The sequence below is a fragment of the Lissotriton helveticus genome, chromosome 12 (genome assembly GCF_964261635.1).
Source record: "Lissotriton helveticus chromosome 12, aLisHel1.1, whole genome shotgun sequence".
Taxonomy (NCBI): domain Eukaryota; kingdom Metazoa; phylum Chordata; class Amphibia; order Caudata; family Salamandridae; genus Lissotriton; species Lissotriton helveticus.
In genome coordinates, this window is record NC_136073.1 from 77,080,497 (window position 1) to 77,103,833 (window position 23,337).

At 48.0% G+C, this 23,337-nt stretch overlaps 1 protein-coding gene across 8 annotated transcripts in view; it reads left to right on the forward strand.

Moving 5' to 3' along the window:
- The window catches only part of CHD3 (chromodomain helicase DNA binding protein 3), a 1,139,027-nt gene that overhangs the window by 149,012 nt on the left and 966,678 nt on the right, over positions 1–23,337 (forward strand). For 7 of the 8 annotated variants that reach the window (XM_078670235.1, XM_078670239.1, XM_078670240.1 and 4 more), the window contains exon 4: positions 3,559–3,683. In XM_078670235.1, coding sequence (XP_078526361.1) covers positions 3,559–3,683 — 125 coding nt within the window. The remainder of the gene's footprint in view (positions 1–3,558; positions 3,684–23,337) is intronic. The other variant, XM_078670234.1, reaches the window with a different exon arrangement.

A 23,337-nucleotide genomic window follows, 5' to 3' on the forward strand; every position in this document is an offset into this window, starting at 1 on the left:
ATGGCCATGGCCCTATAGCCTCCCATATGCATTCCAAGTCATACAAACAATGCACATGAGATCATGGCCACAAGCAATGTCGGACATGTACACTGCCCATAATGTAAAATAAAAATGTAAAATAACCCCAAAGCAGCCAGACGTAACCCAAAATGAGCTATCGCTAAGCTGTACGTGTGACAGATACATGGCATTAATGTAAGTCCAATTCCCCTCACAGGTGGCGGCGACTACAGCAGCGACAGCGACATGCTGCAGATCGCTGAGTCAGAAGAGGATGCGGAGGAGGTGCCAACACCAACACCTCATGCACCATCAGGCGTAGCCCCACACACCGCAGCCAGGCCAACACCAACAGGTCCAGCACCATCATTGGCAGCACCAATCCCTGCAGCCAGGGCAAGACATACAGCGCCAGCAACACCCGGCGCTGCACCTAACCCTGCAGCCAGGGCGAGACATACAGCGCCAGCAACATCCGGCGCTGCACCTAACCCTGCAGCCAGGGCCAGACCTACAGCGCCAGCAACATCCGGCGCTGCACCTAACCCTGCAGCCAGGGCCAGACCAACAGTGCCTGCAACATCCGGCGCTGCACCTAACCCTGCAGCCAGGGCCAGACCAACAGTGCCAGCAACATCCGGCGCTGCACCTAACCCTGCAGGCAGGGCCAGACCAACAGCTTCAGCACCATCAGGTGCTGCACCTTTGCCAAGCACAACTCCACCACCCGTGGCACCATCTACTCCTGGTGCATCAACTGCGGTGACTGTGCACACACCCACTGTGGACAGCCAGCAGAGCAGCCATGTCAGGGCTTCCCACCATGACACATCACACAGCAGCAGGAGGGGGATGGCTGTGCGCAAGCCAGGCATGAGCACTGAGCGCCGGATGCTACGCATTCACCAACAGCAGGCACGACGGCAAGCGGCCATCCAGCTGCAACTACATAAAATTGGCCGCAATGTGGCCAATGTGGGTGATAGTATTGAGCGCATGGCGGCGGCCATGGAGGCCAACACTGCTGCAGTTATATCGCAGCGCACCTCCGCCCGCCGACGCCACCGGCAGCTCCTAACGCGCCTGACAGCCTACACCCGCTCAAATTACATAATGGGGAATGCCACCTCCCAGCTATCACGACGGTGCCTGGCGCAGCAGCAGCAGCTGATACAATGTGTCGAGGATGTTGGACGGGTGCTGGAGCAGGTCACCACTGCCGTACTGGCACTCCATCCTACTGGTGAAGGCAATGTGGGGAGGGACGACACCAGTGAGTGCGCCTCCAGTGCCAGCAGCTTGTCTGCCTCAATGGTTGGCGTGTTACGCCGCAGCACCAGGCCCACTGCAGGGACACGTGCCGTCCCAGAGGAAGAGCCAGAGCGTCGTTTGGGGGCTGCGCGGCGGAGGCGCAATTGAGTTCCTTGCAAGTTGCCTAGATAATGCTGATGATACAAGCATGTCCAGTGGCTAGTTAGGAGCAGTATGGCGCAATACTGCTGCAATATTATGAATGTATACTTTACGTTATTATTGTGGATTTAACAATAATATTTATTCATGCAACATACATGGGCCTCCTGTCATTTTTTACATTGCCATGCAGAAGTGAATGTTGGGTGAGTGGATTGTGGCCTTCAGAAACTGTTCATAGTGATGTGGTTGCTCCGTCTGTGTCCTTCAGCAGGGTTCTCCCCGCGTGCATGCCGCACATGTGCTGGTGGACGGTCGTCCCCTTCAGACTCACTGCCAGAGATCTCGACTGGTATCCGGCGCTTGGTTGCAATGTTGTGTAATATTGCGCAGACAGCCACAATGCGGCAGCACACATCAGGACTGTAGTACATGGCCCCACCTGTCTTGTGCAGTATGCGGAACCGGCTCTTGAGTAGGCCGAATGTCCGTTCTATACAATTCCTTGTCCGTATGTGAGAAACATTGTACCGCCGTTGCTGTGGTGTAGCCGGGTTGAGGTATGGGGTGAGGAGGTATTCCCGGAGGGCGTAGCCGCTGTCACCTGCATGTGAGGAGCAGAGGGTGAGTGCCTGAGCTGCGCAGCTACATCATTGCAATGTGTAATTGTTGACAATGTGTACTTACCAAGTAGGTGTCCTTCCCCAAATTCTCCCCTGGCCAGTCGTGTGTGGAGACCGCTGTGCCGGAATATAAAAGAGTCATGGGTACTCCCTGGGTACTGGGCCACGATGTCAGTTATGATAGTCTTGGCATTGCAGACCATCTGTATGTTGAGGGAGTGGTATGACTTCCGATTCCGGTACATGTACTCCGTCGCAGCTGGGGGGCAGATGGCAATGTGGGTGCAGTCTATGCATCCTATCACAGATGGGAAATGGGCCACATTGTAGAAGTTTAACTTTGTCAAGTCCAGTTCCTGTTGGCTGGTGGGGAATCTGATGTGTCGGTGTAGCTGGGTGAGCATTGCGTCAACAAAACTCCGGAGGCAGCGTGACATGGTGGGCTGGGATATCCCCCCTGCTGCGGCTACTATCCCCTGGAAGCTACCAGAGGCCAGGAGGTGCAGGCTACACAATACCTGTACATGTGTAGGCACAGCATTGGTCCGCCTTGTTGGGTGCTGCATCAGGGGGTCAAGGTCGTGTATGAGTTGAATTATCATGGCCCCATTCAACCGGTACTTCGCATAGATCTGCTCCCTGGTTTGTCCCAGCAGGGTGATCCGCTGGCGGAATATCCTCTCCTGTATTCTGCGTCTCCTCCGTGCTGCTCGCTGTAGCCTTCGCCGCCTGACCACCATGTACATTCCTGGCATTGTGAGACACCAACTGCTGCTGCTGTGTCTCCTTATGTGTGTTTGGTCAGCCCTGTCCCTGTTCCTGATTGGCCAACAGTTTTTCAAAATTTTCGCAAATCACTTTTATGGTTACCACCTGCTTTGGGTTGTCCTTAATTTGCGCGGCGCTAATGGAGATTTTGAGGTTTTTCGCTATTAGAGAATTTTCATGAATTCCGATTGCGCTAGTATTGCGAATTCGCTAACTTTATTCTCTAATTCCGTGCTTTGGCGCAAATTATTAGCGAATTCGCAATCTGTGTTTTGCGCTTTGGTTATTTTCTTCATGAATGCCCATTTGGGTAATTGCGGGCGCAAAGCCATTTTCGCAGCTATTGCGCCCGCAATTTAGCTTCATGAATCAGGCTGATAGTGACTTCATGCCCTGGTGTGTGCTTTATGCTGCAAGGTGAATGGGGTGTCCTCCAGAGCGAGAGAGAGGGAGATCATGGATGTCAAGATGGGACTGATGGAGGGGGTGAAGCAAGTGCAAGATCTTATAGTCTTGTGTTTGTAAGGCATGAGTGGTGTGTTGTGAAGCTTGTACTGAAGAGAGGGAAATGTGAAGCTTGAGGAGGCTTTGTGTTTCATTGCGCATATTGGTGGTCAGGATTCATCAATGAATATCAGTTTAACTTGGGAAGTTGAGCAGCGGTTCAGGCCTTGGGTCCTTGCCGGTCCTTCAATAGTAATTGGGGAAGGTTGACTGCTACCCATTTATAGAAGTCTTATGTTTATATCAGCAGGTGGAGCAGAAGTCATCTGCAGCCTTGATTGCTGGCTGGGGTCTGGAGGATGTGGACCATGTGTTCTCTGAGGAGGATTATCACTCACTCACCAACTACAAAGCCTTCAGTCAGTTTATGCGGTGAGTAGGTTGTGCATCTTATGGTCCCATGTTTTATGCTTCATGGGGCCAAACCACTGTAAAATGTTCCATTTATGTTTGTTTTTTAAATAAACTTAACTGTTACTAAACTTGCCTAATTCACTGTTGGGACAGGAAACTCATTTTTGCTTGATTTTGTTTAAAACTTTCTGAGCTCCGCATATATGTTACTGCCATGATTTTCATTTCCTTTAATTAAAGAAAAGTATAGAACTAATACTGAATGCAAAATTACAATTAATACTAGCCACATGTAATTATTACAGCTAAAATACATTCACAGAATGATTTATATGACAGAATGCACTTCAATTTTAATGTTACACATGGAAACACAGATTACACTGGAAACTGGGCGTTTTTTTAAATTTCAGAATAATTATTGAACTTTAGCAAATACAGTAAAAAGAATATAAAACACAAAGCAAATATAAGTGCTAATGGTGTCCGGTGGGTAGATGCTAGAAAAAGGTATTTGCATGTACCTTAAAGTAATCATACTAGTGTTAAAGATCTGGTACTAAAGTATAAGAGTATTTCTTATACCTATTTCTTGAATCTATGTCTTAGTAACTAATGTTGGAGGAATGTGATGAGAGGCTTTTGAAACAACAAAAGGCAATGGAAAGAGTAAAATAGAAAGTATAGTAAGTAGAAAGACATTGGAGCTATAGTGTTGTTAATCTGAGTCAGAGTAAGACGAGATAGTATCTGACAAATAACAAAGGGCATGTATACCATGTTGCATTGTTGTTTTTCATGAGGGCTTAATTTTGGCAAAATAGAGGTGCATATTTTTCCAGGTAAAGTGTTTCTTTGAGGACATACATGTTTGGTGTAAAGCTATATTATCAGCACCTCTGTTAAAGTTTAGCCATTCTCACCAGATATGTATGGAGACACTTTTTAGTCTTTCCAACTACAAAGGACTGATTTGTGAGCCAGCGTGAATTTCAGGTCCAGTAAAAGATGATTTTCTTTAGAAATGTTTGTGATGTCTGTTCTAAATACTGCTTATAGGACTGCAAACAAGAGGTTCATAGGTGGACTAAAACTAAAAATGCTACCTGCGTGTGCATAGACCGTATTCGGAACTTTTGTTAATTTGAGACAATTACTGATTGAATGACAGTTCAAGTATGTGTTTTTGTCATTGATGTCCAACTTTTGTAAATGTAATGGGGTCTAGAGCTCTTTATGTGACGTAGAAATGTCGTTTTAACGAGGCTAGCTGTAACTTTTTTAACAAAAAGTGTGATCCAAATCTGGGACCATGTTTTAGTGTCAATATACTCTGGGTGAACTTTGATCCAATCTAGTTTTTATTTTTCTTTGAGTTTATTTAGTAGATTAGTATGTGTTGGGCAGAGAAGCGAGTAGATCTTAGAGACTAAATGCCTTCCCTTTAATAGTCTGTTTATTAACTTAAGTTAGGAAAGGATGGCTATTGCCTGGTGTGGGTAGTTTTGAATACACTCCTTAAGTCTCATAAATGTATAGACTTGTGAATCTAATAGGGTACAGATACCCTGTATGTTAGCAAAGGTTAGTAGGTTATTTTAGGAACCTAGACTCTTGATAAAAAAATCCCACTTTCAATCAATTTTGTTATTGATGTAATGATTGTACCGTCTATTTTAATAATTGTATTTGTCCACAAAGATGGTAGGTTAAAGTTCTTCATTTCGTTCAGAGTTTATGATCAATATGTATTAGGACAACTTAATATCCTTAAGGATACGTTTGGAATGAGCTATTTCTAAGTTATAAATGGTGAGTATTGAAATAAGGGGGAGCCTTCTTACAATTGATCTTTCTGGGATTTGCCTTGGACAGAGATATGTCTTGTCAGAGACAAACAAGAGAATTCCTTGTTTGAACAGAAATGCTATTTCATATAGTTTGAAATCTGAAAGATTGACTGCTTTATTATCTTTGGGAGTCTGTGGTGATTTTTATGGTTATGCAAGGCTTTTTGGAGATTCACAAAAAGTGATACAGAATACTGTCTAGGTCTGTAAAGAAATAATGTAATAGTTTGATTGCAAACATGCTGATTAATCATTAGTGTGACCATCATTTTTATTGTTTCTGCTTTGCCTTACCATGTTAAGTTTTGGGGACCAACTTTCCAAACGTTCTGTGATCTCTTCATTTTGATTTTTACATTTGATAACATCATCATTACAATAGATGCCTAAATATTTTCTAAAGTGTGATTGCTATAACAAGCTAGTATTGCATTGTATAACTTTGGTACATAGTATGGTCAGTGGTCTCAACTCTCACTTATATTTATTCAGTGATTACCTAGAAACACATGAGTATTCTTCAATTATTTCGATTAGGGCTGGAATGGAAGACTGCACACTCAGTGAAGGCTCAAATATTTCATCATTGGCTGCCACTTTAACAAATGTCTCACTAAATGAAATACTAGAGATTTTCCTATTGTTTTTGATTGACAATAGAAGGTGTTTGATTACTAGAAGAAAGAGGTCTGGAAAGGGCAGACCTGTCTAGTCCCTTGTCTAACTTAAAGTTGTTTGCACATGGTACAACGAGTTTTGACTCTAGTAGTGTGATGGGTGTAAAGAGATATCACCATCTTGATAAAGTTAGTGCCTAAATGAAATTACTACAAGACCCACAAATTGATTAAAGTCTGCCTCTGAAGTCCCGCATCTGGAGCAGGTATCAAGATACCCTGGGAATATATGGGACAGTCTTTTTGGTGTCAAATAATTCTGATGTAGTGCATATTTGAATCTGGGGTGTTCCTCATGACTGTTGTAGTATATTGTAGCCCCTTTTCCCACTCCCGATCTGTTAACTCCTTCCCCAGCACCTCCTCTCACTGTGTTCTCAAGTCTGTTAACCCACGGATAGTGCAGTGGAAATGGCACTATATAATAGTTTACTGGCGTGTTTGTTTCGTCTTTGTGAGAGCAGCATCTACAGTGTCAGTAGGTGCTTCAATGTACCCTGACCACATGTTGTTTTAACTGCCATTGTCAACGCTCCGAGTGAGAAAAAGACTGGGACCTAGCACCCGCACATTTGTTAGAGAGGCATGTGTGTAGCATCTTAATTGAAATACAAATGACCTATTATTAGTATATCTGCTTCCTTCCAAGGGTATTTTCTGTTCCGACCAGTCAAAGCCCTGAATTCCAGAAGAAACCACAACAGGATTACTGGTGCATACATTCCTGAAACCCTTAACACTTCACTAAATGCTGTCAGCACTGTCGGGCCACATGGATTGATATAGGGCTACTTGCGGGAAGAGGAATATTTCCAATGACTGCCTCGTACAACATAATTGGTGGCACCACAGCTTCCAATTGTGGTCAGTCAGTGCTAGTCACTGACTGTTCAGAATTGTAACTCATGAGCCACTACACTTGTGCTGCTAAACAATCAGCTTCATAATTAGGACCTCTCAAACCCTCCCACATATCATTGGTAACAGATCCGGAAAACATACAAAGTAGTATAAAACGCTAGGGATGAGCAGTATCTTTCAGAGGGCGTAAGCCGCACCTAAATGGGTGCAATCGTTTAGCCATTAATAACGCAAATCTAAGTTTCTCCAGTATTCCTGTGTCTTTCATAGATTCACATGCTTGAATAATTCCCCGTCGTCGAAGTGGGAGTCCCACGGTACGTAAAATAACAGTAAGAAACAAATATACCTAAAAAAAATATATATATATATATATACATATATATATATATATATATATATATATATATATATATATATATATATATTTGTCCAAAGTGCCTGAGCTTTCGGGGAGGCACACGACATTCCTCTGCCCTACGGGCTTCTCGCTCAGCATACTTCACCACTCCACGATTTTTAATTGTGCCCGACGCGTTTCTGGGAACCTTTCCCTTCATCAGGGGCTGCCATCAAGGAATGCTCGTTCACGCATCAATATTCGCCAGACATTTATTTATAACAACACCCATGGTAGGCGTATGCTTGGTGCATCGTCATACCAAGTTTTCTGGGATATGTAGTCCTTTTGATCCATGTGAGGCATTACAGCTTTAAAGTAAAGTCGAGTGTTCCTTAAAAATTAATGCATTTAATCATGCCTATAGTAGGCTGTGTTTGTGGTGCAGTACGCTGTGATTTTCGCCTGGAGTCCTGTGCTCAAACCTCCAACTCGTTTGGAAGCGATTGCCTCAGGCTGCTGCTTTGGGTACACGCTGCCGCAGTCGATGGTGCTCTCCCCCCAACCAGGCGGCCGGTAAGAAAATGTTTGTCCAAAGTGCCTGAGCTTTCGGTTAGGCACACGACATTCCTCCGCCCTACGGGCTTCTCGCTCAGCATACTTCACCACTCCACGATTTTTAATTGTGCCCGACGCGTTTCTGGGAACTTTTCCCTTCATCAGGGGCTGCCATCAAGGAATGCTCGTTCACGCATCAATATTCGCCAGACATTTATTTATAACACCCATGGTAGGCGTATGCTTGGTGCATCGTCATACCAAGTTTTCTGGGATATGTAGTCCGTTTGAGGCATTACAGCTTTAAAGTAAAGTCGAGTGTTCCTTAAAAATTAATGCATTTAATCATGCCTATAGTAGGCTGTGGTTGTGGTGCAGTACGCTGTGATTTTTGCCTGGAGTCCTGTGCTCAAACCTCCAACTCGTTTGGAAGCGATTGCCTCAGACTTCTGCTCTGGGTACACGCTGCCGCAGTCGATGGTGCTCTCCCCCGACCAGGCGGCCGGTAAGAAAATGTTTGTCCAAAGTGCCTGAGCTTTCGGGGAGGCACACGACATTCCTCTGCCCTACGGGCTTCTCGCTCAGCATACTTAACCACTCCTCGATTTTTAATTGTGCCCGACGCGTTTCTGGGAACCTTTCCCTTATCAGGGGCTGCCATCAAGGAATGCTCGTTCACGCATCAATATTCGCCAGACATTTATTTATAAAAACACCCATGGTAGGCGTATGCTTGGTGCATCGTCATACCAAGTTTTCTGGGATATGTAGTCCGTTTGATCCATGTGAGGTTTTACAGCTTTAAAGTAAAGTCGAGTGTTCCTTAAAAATTAATGCATTTAATCATGCCTATAGTAGGCTGTGTTTGTGGTGCAGTACGCTGTGATTTTCGCCTGGAGTCCTGGGCTCAAACCTCCAACTCGTTTGGAAGCGATTGCCTCAGACTGCTGCCCTGGGTACACGCTGCCGCAGTCGATGGTGCTCTCCACCCGACCAGGCGGCCGGTAAGAAAATGTTTGTCCAAAGTGCCTGAGCTTTCGGGGAGGCACACGACATTCCTAGCCCTACGGGTTTCTCGCTCAGCATACTTCACCACTCCACGATTTTTAATTGTGCCCGACGCGTTTCTGGGAACCTTTCCCTTCATCAGGGGCTGCCATCAAGGAATGCTCGTTCACGCATCAATATTCGCCAGACATTTATTTATAACAACACCCATGGTAGGCGTATGCTTGGTGCATTTAAAGTAAAGTCGAGTGTTCCTTAAAAATGAATGCATTTAATCATGCCTATAGTAGGCTGTGTTTGTGGTGCACCAACTTGGTATGACGATGCACCAAGCACACGCCTACCATGGGTGTTGTTATAAATAAATGTCTGGCGAATCACAGCGTACTGCACCACAAACACAGCCTACTATAGGCATGATTAAATGCATTAATTTTTAAGGAACACTCGACTTTACTTTAAAGCTGTAATGCCTCACATGGATCAAATGGACTACATATCCCAGAAAACTTGGTATGACGATGCACCAAGCATACGCCTACCATGGGTGTTGTTATAAATAAATGTCTGGCGAATATTGATGCGTGAACGAGCATTCCTTCATGGCAGCCCCTGATGAAGGGAAAAGTTCCCAGAAACGCGTCGGGCACAATTAAAAATCGTGGAGTGGTGAAGTATGGTGAGCGAGAAGCCCGTAGGGCGGAGGAATGTCGTGTGCCTCCCCGAAAATCCTACAAGAGGGTGAAAAGATTTCGTCAGAAATTATAGACTGCGCAATCGATATTTCCTCTACAGGGTTCCGACAACTGGCAGGCGCCGCAGTATTAAGAAGGCAGGGCTGGCTTAAGGCTACGTCCTTTCGACCGGAGGTGCAAGCAAAGATACTCGACATGCCCTTCGATGGAGAGTCCCTCTTCGTCAAGCATGTGGACGATGCCTTGGAGTCCATCAAAAAGGATACGGACACTGCTCGCGCCTTAGGATCTCTCCAATATCGAAAGCAGCCTTTTCGTGGAGCACGTGGCCGGGGCGCATCATCCACTTTTCATGGCTCTTCCTCTCAATACCGTTCTTATGGCGACAACAGACAGCGTTACTCCAGCCAGAATCAATCCAGACAAAATGATTCAAGACCGTATAGGAGAAAATCCTCTTACAGGTAAGGTAATTCCTCTAAAAAACAATGACTTTTTCAAAACCAAGTCATATCCTACTTTGAAGATTAGAGGTCGAATCTCCCAATACTCTTGAAATTGGTCAAAAATAACATCGGATCGTTGGGTCTTGGATGTGATTTCAAGAGGCCACGCTCTAAAATTTATCAAGTTTCCTCCCACTCGCCCGCCTACAGATCCCCCTCCTGCACACTTGAAGGAACTGTTTGCACAAATTGCAGTCATGATTCAGAAAGGGGCAGTCAAAGTTATTCCTCGATTACAACAGGGGACAGGCTTTCATTCCCGATTTTTCCTTATCAATAAGAAATCAGTAGAGTGGCGCCCAATATTAGACCTACGGGCCCTCAACAAATACATCAAGTCTCAAACTTTTCGCATGCTGACATTGTCGGAAATCTTCCAGTTCCTCAACCCCAACGAGTTCCTCTCCTCAATCCAAGATGCATATTTTCATGTGCCAATCCATCAGAGGCACAGAAAGTACCTCCGCTTCAAAGTAGGAACACAGCACTTCCAATTCAAGGTTCTGCCTTTTGGCCTTCGTTCCTCTCCAAGGGTCTTCACAAAGATCATGGCTCCGGTGGCGGCTTATCTACGCCTGCAGGGCATACAAATTTACCCTTATTTAGACGATTGCCTGTTAAAGGCCCCAACCTTTCTCGCAGCAAAGCAACACAATCAGACTTGCCTGTCAGTCTTCAAGAAATTGGGTCTTTCAATCAACCTCGAAAAATCACAAATAAAAAGAGTCTTTCTGGGAGGGTTAATAGACATAAACCTAGCAAAGGTGTTTGTTTTAACAGAACGCCAAGCACGCATCTAAAAAATGGTGGATCTTCTACGCTAAAAAAGGTCTGTTTCTGTCCGAACATTAAAATCCTTTCTGGGGATGGCCTCATCCTGCATTCCGTTTATCCCCAACTGCAGGTTACACATGAGAGTAATCCAAGAAGAATTGGACAAGCAGTGGCGACAGGTTTCGGGGACGTTCAACGTCAAGGTCTCACTGACACCTCGCATACAGAGAGCATTGGCTTGGTGGGCTCACCCTCCCAACGTCGCAACAGGTCGCTCATTCCAGGAGACAGCGCCCACACTTACTCTTACCAAAGACGCTTCTTTAGAGGGTTGGGGTGCACATCTCCAAGAACTGTCCAGCAACAGTGTTGGACCTGGGGTTTCCAGACCACATAGGGTAGCCTGGCACAGAGTAGGACGGTCAAACCCAAAGGCAAAAGTGTTAAGCTTGCGTCACACCCTTACAGTCACTCAGCATCCATCCATTCAAAAATGACACTACACCAATTTTAGGAAAATAAGGGCTGTTTTATAAAAATAATTCTGTTTACTCTTACTTATCTCATCTGACAGTTTTGTTATTATTCACATCAAGTATTTCTCCATCTGTTTCTTTGCATCAATTAAAACTCAACAATACCTTGTACCTGGTGATACACTTATTCTCCCAAAAGATAAAAGTTAAACAACAACTTCACAATTTATATTAAGTAGCGGCAAGATTTGTGTTTCCCTATGGAGTAATCAGTATGCACATTACACTCAATAGCTCTTTGTCTTTTTAAACAGGAAGATATTCAGGTTTAGCAGACAGTTCCACAGTTGATACCCTTGGTAATATGGCCTTGGCACAATAAGAAGCAGAGTCTGTCGCCTACAAAGGTAAAAGGAATTTCTGTATAGTTCCAGTGGGTAAAATAAGTTCTACAACCTGCTTCACTAAAGGACATCAAGTGTTTACCAAAGTGAATTTAAAGTAAGCCTCCTCTTCCACCACTGTAATAGAAAGGTTAAGCAATAAACACAGTCAATGACAGCATTCAAATAAGCTCAGAGGCCTTTTTCCCACTTGGTCACCCTTCTCCACCTTACTGGTTCCCCTTTTGTAAGAGTCTCAGTGGCTTCCTAGACTCAATTCTCCCTGACTTGCCAACTCTGTACTTCCAGTCAGGTAAAAGGGGGAAGAATCTCCCCTCCGGGACCTTCCGTTGATAGTCCCCAGACCCACAGCAGATCCCAGTTCCCTCGTTACCCCCAGATCACTCCTTACTTGAAGTATTTGGCATTTGTTTCCAATGTCCCGGTCAGCTGAGGGAGGCCAGAAGTTTTATTTTGCCCCAATCCACTCCCAACAGTGCCTCCCCCACAGGTCAAGCCACTCGGTCCCAGGGCTGACACTGTGGGAAGGCTGCGCGGGAAGAAGGGGAGCGGCGACCGCGCCTCTCTCACTACCCTTCAGTGCGCCGTCTCCGCCGCCCTCGGGAAAGCGGCACCAGTGAGCAAGCGCAGGAGACCAGCGGCTCCTCCACTGAACCTGCTCGATCGCGGCAGGCCTCTTTTTGCCGCTCCGCCCCCACACAGGGACTAGCGATCACCTCACAGAGCCTGCGCAGTTCCGCAGCGGCACGATTCTCTCCAACAGCGCCTCCCCCACACAGGGACTAGCGATCGCCTCACAGTGCCTGTGCAACACCCCGGCTGCACGTATCTCTCGGCCACTCACTCTGCCCTTTCCTCAGAGCGGCCACGCTACCTGATGTCACTGCCACTGACTCCTTCTCCAGGCTCACTAACTTCCACCAGTCTCACTCGTGAGAGAAAACGTTCACGTATTGGCGATATTTAGCTCAGGTGAGAGGGGGACAGTAGGGAAAAGCGTGGAGTAAGTATGGACATAAACAGAAGGAGAAAGGGGGGGATCAAATCCGCACCTTCTGTTCTCTCTCCTATCGTGGTAATGCTCTCAAAGTTTCTAATAGATGTTCACCCACTGGACAACGGGGCAGAACTACCTCACAGTTCAGTCTCTTAAGATCACTCCAATTCCCCCCCAGGCTAGGGGTCAACTTTCAGGTTTTGGGAGGATCTTATGTCCAGGGTCATCAGGAACACAACTTGGCAGGGTCAGCTCTGTAGATAAAAGGGGAGAGGGTGGTAAAAGCAGTAAGGAGGCAACCCTAAAGAAGGAAGTCAACCCTCTGAATGTCCTACCCCCACCTAATGCCACAGCCTGCACTCCAGCTGACTCTCTCTCTGTATGACAAAATGGCCGCTTTACAGTTGGCCTTTTATACCCCTAGCCCCTAGTGTCTAGAACAGGCCAGAAGGTTCTAGATTCCCCATATGTGTCTATGGGCCAGTCCCTGAGGTAATCAGTTTTTGGCAGTTACTAGCCACCATTTTGTGTAACTAAACTTGCCCTTGGAAAAGGAGGGATTTCTAGGCCTATGAGGAATTATAAGGTCAAGGAGTACCTAGCCCCTGGGACAACACCTAAAAATTCCGGTGGACATAAAAATGAAAGGAATTGAGGGGCAAAAAGAGCACAAAAAAAAAAAAAATAATAATAGGAGGGACCACCCAAAGGGCTGACAGGTCAAACACGCGTCCCCCCCAGCTGAAAGTGGGGAGAGCTACCCAACCCTTCGGGAGTCCTCATCACTAAGGCGGAAATACCTAGAGAGACCGTCTGCATTGGCGTGGTCCACTCCAGGCCGATGTTCCACCCGGAAGTCCATTCCCTGTAGGGAGATGGACCATCTCAACAGCTTGGGATTCTTCCCCTTCATTTGCATCAGCCAACGAAGGGATCGATGGTCGGTCTGAACCAGGAAGTGCGAGCCAAACAGATATGGCCGCAACTTCTTCAGAGCCCATACCACTGCGAAAGCTTCCCGCTCAATTGCACTCCACTTCTGTTCCCGGGGAAGCAGTCTCCTGGACAGGAAGACCACAGGTTGATCCAGACCCTCTTCATTGAGTTGCGATAACACTGCCCCAATGCCATGCTCTGATGCGTCTGTCTGGACAATGAATTCTTTAGAAAAATCCGGGGCCCTCAGGACCGGTGCTGCACACATTGCTTGTTTCAGCTTCTCAAAGGCTTGCTGACAAGCCTCCGTCCAGACTACCCGTCGAGGTTGCTTCTTGGATGTGAGCTCAGTCAGGGGTGCCACAATAGTGCCATACCCCTTCACAAAGCGACGGTAATAACCTGTGAGGCCCAGGAAGGCTCGGACCTCAGTTTGGGTCTTGGGGGGCTCCCAGGCCATGATAGCCTCAATCTTCGCCTGGAGGGGCTGCACCGCTCCCCTGCCCACCAAGTGGCCTAGGTACACAACCGACCCCTGCCCGATCTGACATTTACTGGCCTAGATTGTCAAGCCAGCCCATTTATGGGCCTGGAGAACAGCTTGTAAGTGACACAAATGGTCCTCCCAACTCCTGCTGAAGACGGCAATGTCATCCAGGTAAGCAGCAGAGAAAGCCTCCATCCCAGAGAGGACCTGGTTCACCAGCCGCTGAAAGGTGGCAGGGGCGTTCTTGAGCCCAAAGGGCATTACGCAGAACTGGTAGTGGCCCTCAGGCGTGGAGAAGGCTGACCTGTCCTTTGCTCCATCTGTAAGGGAGATCTGCCAGTACCCTGAAGTAAGGTCAAAGGTACTCAAGTATTGGGCAGCTCCCAGCCGGTCAATAATTTCATCCGCCCTAGGGATCGGATGTGCATCAGTTTTGGTCACTGAATTCAGTCCCCGGTAATCCACATAGAACCTTAGTTCTGGAGTGGTGCCCGGTGGGGCAGCTTTTGGTACCAGAACCACCGGACTGGACCAGGGGCTACTAGAAGGTTCAATTACTCCTAGCTCCAGCATCTTCGTGACCTCACTGTGGATGCTGGCCTTCACCTTGTCTGACAGCCGGTAGGTCTTAGACTTCACTGGTGGGCTGTCTCCTGTGTCCACATCATGGGTACACAGGTGGGTCCTTCCCGGAACAAGGGAGAACAGCGAGGAGTACTGCTCCAGGACCTGGCGGCAGTCCTCCCGCTGCTCAGGAGTTAGGGATGGGGAAAGAATTACTCCCTCAACCAACCCATCCTTTTCCTGAGACGAAAAGAGATCAGGGAGAGGCTCGTTTTCCGCCTCCTCTGCTCCATGGTGGGGTTTGAGACGATTGGCATGAAGCACCCGTAGGGGCTGTCGAGGGGTCTTAAGGTCCACCAAATAGGTGGCCTTACCCTTCTTCTCCATCACCTCAAAGGGGCCTGCCCAGCAATCCTGGAGGGCACTAAGCTCTCCAGGTTCCATCACCCACACTTTCTGGCCAGGCTCCAACTCCACACGGTGAGCGTTGTGGTCATACCACTCTTTCATCACTGCTTGGCTGGCTTCCAAGTTGTCTGAAGCTTGCTTCCACAACTTAGCCATTTGGATCCGGAAGGCCAGCATGTAGCTCACCACATCCTGGGGAAGCTTCCTGGGAGACTTTTCCCATCCGTCTTTCACCAGGCTGAGAGGTCCACGTACAGGGTGCCCATACAGAAGCTCAAAGGGGCTGAAGCCCACTCCCTTCTGTGGAACTTCCCTGTAAGAAAACAACAAACAGGGTAGGAGGACGTCCCATTTCCTCCGCAGGCTCTCAGGCAGACTTCTTATCATGCCTTTCAAGGTCTTGTTGAACCTTTCCACCAGACCATTGGTCTGTGGGTGATAAGGAGTGGTGAACCGGTAGGTAACTCCACACTCCTTCCACATAGCCCGCATGTATGCTGACATGAAGTTGGTCCCCCTGTCGGACACAACCTCCTTGGGGAAACCCACTCGGGTAAAGATCCCCATCAGGGCCCTAGCCACTGCAGGTGCAGTAATGGTCCTCTGGGTACTGTGTGGCGTGATCCACCAGAACCAAGATAAACCTGTGACCAGCTGTAGTTGGTGGATCCAATGGCCCCACAATGTCGATGCCCACCCTTTCAAAGGGGGTGCTAACGACAGGAAGTGGTTCCAGGGGAGCTTTCAGCTTCACCCCTGTTTTCTCACTGGCTTGGCAAGATACACATGTCCGACAGTATGTGTCGGATGCCACCCTCATCTGAGACCTGTAAAAGTGGGGGACAAGCCGGGCAAAGGTCTTGTCCTGTCCTAAGTGTCCTGCCAAGGGTATCTCATGAGCCAATTCTAGAAGGAAGGCTCGGTAACGTTGAGGGACAACCAAGGCCCATGATGAACCGTGCACAGGTGCCTTAGGTTCACTGTGGAGGAGTCCATCCTCCCAGTAAATATGGTAACTCCCAGTAACGCTCCCTGCTGCCTGGGCTTCGGCCTGTCGCCTCAGTCCCTCAAGGGTAGGGCACTCCTTCTGGCTCTTACAAAACTCCTCCCTGGTAGGCCCTCCTTCCACATGCCACTCAGCAGGGATAGGTAAGTTCTCCAGGGAGACAACTTCCCCCTCCACGGACTCCTGGTCCACCACCACAGGTGGCCTATCTGTCTCATGGGGCGTGGAAGCCAAGGCAGGCTTCTCCTGTCCTCGGTTCTTTCCCTTTTTGGCAGCTGGCTGGGCCTTTGTTCCAGGCTCCAGTCCAAGCGAACTCTCCCTCCGGGTAGTCGCGGACCTTGTGCTAGCACTGGCCCAGTCAGGTGTACCCAGCATCTCAGAATGAGTCCGGTATTCCACCTCCTTCCAAGCATTGTGCTCCATATCATTCCCCAGCAGACAATCGACTGGCACGGCAGGGCTTACGGCAACTCGAAGTGAACCTGCAACCCCTTTCCACTCAAATGGAACCTCAGCCACAGGGTAGTGGCCCAATCTGACGTCAGCCATCGCAGCGAGGTGGAGTACATGTGGAATCACCTGCTCTGGAGACACCAGTTGACTCCTTACCATAGTCATACTGGCTCCTGTGTCTCTCAGAGCCTCCCCTCTCTGGCCATTGATGGTGACCCACTGCCCATACTTTGTAGTATTTGAGGGCACCTGGATCTTAGGAACCATCTCCCGATCTCCCAGGGACACTAAGGTGACACCCTCCCTCTCCCCCCCTTATCTAAGGGCAACTCCTCCCCGAGCACTACACTAGCTACTCCCGGGGCCTTTCCTCCAGGGGGAGGGGGTGGTCTCTTTGGGCAGTTGACATCTCCCTTATAGTGTCCAACGCCACCACACTCAAAGCAGTGATCAACCCTTGGCTGCTAACTTTGGCCAGGATGAGGGTTTCTGGGCGGGTTAGCCTTAGGGGTGAATCCTGTTCCCTTTCCCTGGAAACTGTTTCGGGGGGCTTTTGAGAACTCCCTCTTTTTGTCTCCCCCCTCTTTCTTCTGGGGGGCGCCCTGTCCGGTCCTTTGGGAATCCCCTCCAGTCCCCTTTGAGGACACCCGGGTACTAGCCCAGAAGTCCGCCTCCTCAGCAAGCTTCCGGGGGCTGGTCAGCTTGCTGTCCACCAGGTGTTGTCGCAGCTCGGGAAAACATTTCTCGAGTAGGTGCTCCTTGAGAATAAGGTCATACAACCCCTCATAGTCCTTCACCTCGCTGCCTTGTACCCATCCCTCTAATGCCTTCTTTGCGTAGTCCAAGAAATCCACCCAATTCTGTGTGCCTAGTTTGTGACTACCCCTAAACTTCTGCCGATATTTCTCTGGGGTCAGTCCAAACTTCTTGATCAGCGCCACTTTCATGGTGGGGTAGTGGGTCTGCTTTCCCTGCTCTAGGGCCAAAAGTGTATCCCTTCTTGCAGGAGGCATGTATTTATACAAGCCACCCCCCCAGTGTTTCTCCAGTATCCCATGGGCTCTTAAGGAGACCTCATAGGCAGCCAGACACTTGGCGATGTCATCCCCTGCGCTATAGCCGGCAACTTCGTCCTTTGGTAAGTAGGGTCTGGTTCCCTGGTTGTATCTTTGGATTTGCTGCCACCATTAGGAGTACTGGGAGTCCCTGCCTGTAGGGCCTTGAGATCTAACTCTCTGAGTTTCAACTCATGAGCCATCCTCTGCTCCTCCCTTTCCTTTTCCAACCGGGCTAACTCCCACTTCAGCTGTCTTTTCTCCCTCCTGTCCGCTAGTTCGACTTCAGTCAAACTTCTCACGGAAACACTGCTGCCCTCCCTTGAGAGTGTTCTGGGACCTGTCAGTAGGTTCTCCCTCTCAGGCTGGTACAACACATCTATCCCGATAACCGTGTCCCGCTCCCCCTCTTCCTCCTCCTTCCCATCTGGGTGCGCTGCCACCCACGCTCTCAAGCTGGTTTGGAGTTCCCCCTTTTTAGCACCATACTTGAAGAACACTCCCATATTTTGACAAAATTCTCGGAGTTGAGCCACAGTATAGGTCTCTAATTCTCCCAGAGCAAATTCCATTTTGCCAATGAGAGTCAGGGACAGCCGCTTGGAAGAAATTAGTTAAGAGGGTAATTAGAAGCTACCTCCACCCACCACCAGGAGTAAATTTGGAAAAACAAAAATATAATTAGGGAGTCCGCCAGGAGAAAACTCCAGGTGTAGGTCTATGGAGTGGACGCAAGCACAGTTGTCATCCCACCGCTGGACACCAATTATGTTGGACCTGGGGTTTCCACACCACATAGGGTAGCCTGGCACAGAGTAGGACGGTCAAACCCAAAGGCAAAAGTGTTAATCTTGCGTCACACCCTTACAGTAACTCAGCATCCATCCATTCAAAAATGACACTACACCAATTTTAGGAAAATATGGGCTGTTTTATAAAAATAATTCTGTTTACTCTTACTTATCTCATCTGACAGTTTTGTTATTATTCACACCAAGTATTTCTCCATCTGTTTCTTTGCATCAATTAAAACTCAACAATACCTTGTACCTGGTGATACACTTATTCTCCCAAAAGATAAAAGTTAAACAACAGCTTCACAGTTTATATTAAGTAGCAGCAAGATTTGTGTTTCCCTATGGAGTAATCAGTATTCACATTACACTCAATAGCTCTTTGTCTTTTTAAACAGGAAGATATTCAGGTTTAGCAGACAGTTCCACAGTTGATACCCTTGGTAATATGGCCTTGGCACAATAAGAAGCAGAGTCTGTCGCCTACAAAGGTAAAAGGAATTTCTGTATAGTTCCAGTGGGTAAAATAAGTTCTACAACCTGCTTCACTAAAGGACATCAAGTGTTTACCAAAGTGAATTTAAAGTAAGCTTCCTCTTCCACCACTGTAATAGAAAGGTTAAGCAATAAACACAGTCAATGACAGCATTCAAATAAGCTCAGAGGCCTTTTTCCCACTTGGTCACCCTTTTGTAAGAGTCTCAGTGGCTTCCTAGACTCAATTCTCCCTGACTTGCCAACTCTGTACTTCCAGTCAGGTAAAAGGGGGAAGAATCTCCCCTCCGGGACCTTCTGTTGATAGTCCCCAGACCCACAGCAGATCCCAGTTCCCTCTTTAGCCCCCAGATCACTCCTTACTTGAAGTATTTGGCATTTGTTTCCAATGTCCCGGTCAGCTGAAGGAGGCCAGAATTTTTTTTGGGCCCCAATCCACTCCCAACAGTGCCTCCCCCACAGGTCAAGCCACTCGGTCCTAGGGCTGACACTGTGGGAAGGCTGCGCGGGAAGAAGGGGAGCGGCGACCGCGCCTCTCTCACTACCCTTCAGTGCGCCGTCTCCGCCGTCCTCCGGGAAAGCGGCACCAGTGAGCAAGCGCAGGAGACCAGCGGCTCCTCCACTGAACCTGCTCGATCGCGGCAGGCCTCTTGTTGCTGCTCCGCCCCCACACAGGGACTAGCGATCACCTCACAGAGCCTGCGCAGTTCCGCGGCGACACGATTCTCTCCAACAGCGCCTCCCCCACACAGGGACTAGCGATCGCCTCACAGGGCCTGTGCAACACCGCGGCTGCACGTATCTCTCGGCCACTCACTCTGCCCTTTCCTCAGAGCGGCCACGCTACCTGATGTCACTGCCACTGACTCCTTCTCCAGGCTCACTAACTTCCACCCAGTCTCACTCGTGAGAGAAAACGTTCACGTATTGGCGATATTTAGCTCAGGTGAGTGGGGGACAGTAGGGAAAGCATGGAGTAAGTATGGACATAAACCGAAGGAGAAAGGGGGGGTATTAAATCTGCACCTTCTGTTCTCTCTCCTATCGTGGCAATGCTCTCAAAGTTTCTAATAATATTTTCACCCACTGGACAACGGGGCAGAAATACCTCACAGTTCAGTCTCTTAAGATCACTCCAATTCCCCCCCAGGCTAGGGGTCGACTTTCAGGTTTTGGGAGGATCTTATGTCCAGGGTCATCAGGAACACAACTTGGCAGGGTCAGGTCTGTAGATAAAAGGGGAGAGGGTGGTGAAAGCAGTAAGGAGGCAACCCTAAAGAAGGAAGTCAACCCTCTGAATGTCCTACCCCCACCTAATGCCACAGCCTGCACTCCAGCTGACTCTCTCTCTGTATGACAAAATGGCCGCCTTACAGTTGGCCTTTTATACCCCTAGCCCCTAGTGTCTAGAACAGGCCAGAAGGTTCTAGATTCCCCATATGTGTCTATGGGCCAGTCCCTGAGGTAATCAGTTTTTGGCAGTTACTAGCCACCATTTTGTGTAACTAAACTTGCCCTTGGAAAAGGAGGGATTTCTAGGCCTGTGAGGAATTATAAGGTCAAGGAGTACCTAGCCCCTGGGACAACACCTAAAAATTCCAGTGGACATAAAAATGAAAGGAATTGAGGGGCAAAAAGAGGACAAAATAAATAAATAAATAAATAATAGGAGGGACCACCCAAAGGGCTGACAGGTCTAACAAACAGCAAATGGACTGTGGACCAACGCAGGTGGCACATCAATCGCCTAGAACTCTTGGCCATCTTTCTCGCTCTGAAATCCTTCCGTCTACTGGTGGAAGGAGAGTCACTGTTAGTGCGTACGGACAACACCACCAGTATGCACTACCTCAACAAACAGGGAGGTACGAAATCACTACTGCTCTCCAAACAGGCACAGCAGATCTGGGAATGGGCAATAAAACATTGAGTCCAATTGACTGCAGTTCACGTACCGCGCATCTCCAACGCCCTTGCGGACTCCCTCAGCAGATCTGCCACAGACAACCACGAGTGGGAACTCCACCAACCAACTCTGGAGTATGTCTTCCGTCTCTGGGGCCAGCCGGAGCTGGATCTATTTGCAACTCCACTCAATCGCAAATGCCTATAGTACACAAGTTGGCATCCCCTCAAAGGGTCGAGCGGGAATGCATTTTCGATCAACTGGTCGAAAAGATTCGCATACGCTTTTCCGCCGATTCCTCTTCTACCTCGCCTCCTGCACAAAATGAGGGCTCAACCATGTCACATCCTGCTAATTGCGCCCAGGTGGCCGCGTTGACCATGGTTCACGGACCTTCTTCTTCTTTCCCAGTGCGATCCGATCCCTCTTCGCCCCCTGCCTCACCTTCTCACCATGAACCACGGACAGATCTGCCATCCAGACCCGGCATCTCTCCAGCTTGCCACTTGGAACCTGAGCACCATGAGTTTGCCCATCTAAATATTGCACCTGACTGTAGGGAGGTCCTCGCTCATGCACGGGCTCCTTCTACCATCAAAACTTATAAATTGAAATGGAAACGCTTTTGTATTTGGTGCCACTCAGAAAACATTGATCCTATGCTCGCCACCCCTGAGCAAATCTTACCTTTCTTCCTCCTTTTGGCTAAGTCGGGCCTTTCACATTCCATTCTGAAGGTCTTCCTGGATGCACTTTCCCGCTTTCGACATGATGGTTCCACGTCGCTATACTCCTCTCGGATCATTCGACAGTTCTTTAAAGGTCTGTTCCGGATGTTTCCACCTATCCGGCATCCGCCACCTTCATGACGCTTGAATCTCGTCTTGACTCAGCTTCTCAGGCCTCCATTTGAACTACTCCACTCAGCGGATTTGAAATTCCTTACTTGGAAGGTTTCCCTCCTCCTCGCACTTACGTCCTCCCGGCGGGTGAGCAACATACAAGACTTTACCATTCAGCCACCTTTTCTTCAGTTTTCAAAGGACACTGTTGTACTACGTACGAACCCTAAGTATATACCAAAGGTTCCATCAGACTTCCACCTTAATGATCCTGTAATACTCAAGACTTTCTTCCCTAAACCTCAGTCTCCCGCTGAGCGTACTCTTCATTCGCTAGACCTGAAGCGATGCCTCAAGCTCTACATCCAGTGCACGCACTGCTGCATTTCGAAAGTCAGACCAACTTATTGTGGCCTATGGGCGGATGCGCAAGGGACATCCGGTCACCAAACAGACCATCTCCTTCTGTCATCAACGGGCTAGCAAGCCTCTTTCTGCTCCGGTGCGAGCACACTCGACGAGAGCAGTAGCTTCCTCTACTGCCCTGTTTGCTGGAGTGCCTCTACATCAGATCTGCAGGGCAGCAACGTGGTCCAGCAGGCACACGTTTATGAGGCACTACTGTCTGGAGGCGGCTAACACTGCGGACACTGCTGTGGGTCAAGCGGTGCTACGGAATCTCTTCAAATAAAGGTGAGCCTCTGCTGCTTCCCGCCTCCTGTCATAAAAGGTTATTTTTGTGCAAATAATGCAATGTTACCACTATGTATTTATTTGATTGCACTTTTCATTATTGCCTTTTATGACTATTATGGTTATGGCTTACTGCTTTCTATTCTTATTGAAGCATGTGAATCTATGAAAGACGCATGCATACTGGAGAAGAACAAAAGTTACTTACCTGTAAACTGTGGTTCTCCAGTATTTGTGTCTTTCATAGATTCACATACGACCCACCCTCCTCCCCTCAGAGGCTCTCTTCTCCTCATGCACTCTTGGTCACTCTTGTGCTATGAAAATCTGAGGGCTTGAGCTTCTGAGGAGAAGGTTCTAGAGAGAGCTGCAGCCTGATTGGCTGGAATGTGGACCATTATAATGACATAGATATGTTCCTAAAGTGAGCTCTCTCTCTATGCCTTCTATGGGCTATGCTGTTCTATGGTACTTTTACAAAATTTCTACTTCTAAATATGCATACTATTTGATATATATTCTTCTATATTTCTATACAGATGTATATACATATATATATATATTACCTACTGGCGGTCGCCAGTAGGTATATATAGTTAGGATTTTTTCTCTATGGGTTTTTTGAAAATTCTATGTCTAATAACTTTGGCGTTTGTGGACGGAATTGGCTGAAATTTTCAGGAAAATGGCACATTTTGTTTCTGAGCAGCCCTTGAAAATTTGGGGGGGGTTCGTCCAGTGGGGGCCGAGAAAAAAGGGGGGTCCCAAAACGTGTTTTTAACATTGAGTTTTCCATAGGGCGGTTGGCCTCACTTTTAGCCCGAACGGCTGAATGGATTTGCACGAAACTTGGCAAAATTGTAGGGACTGGTAGCCCGATGTGCCTT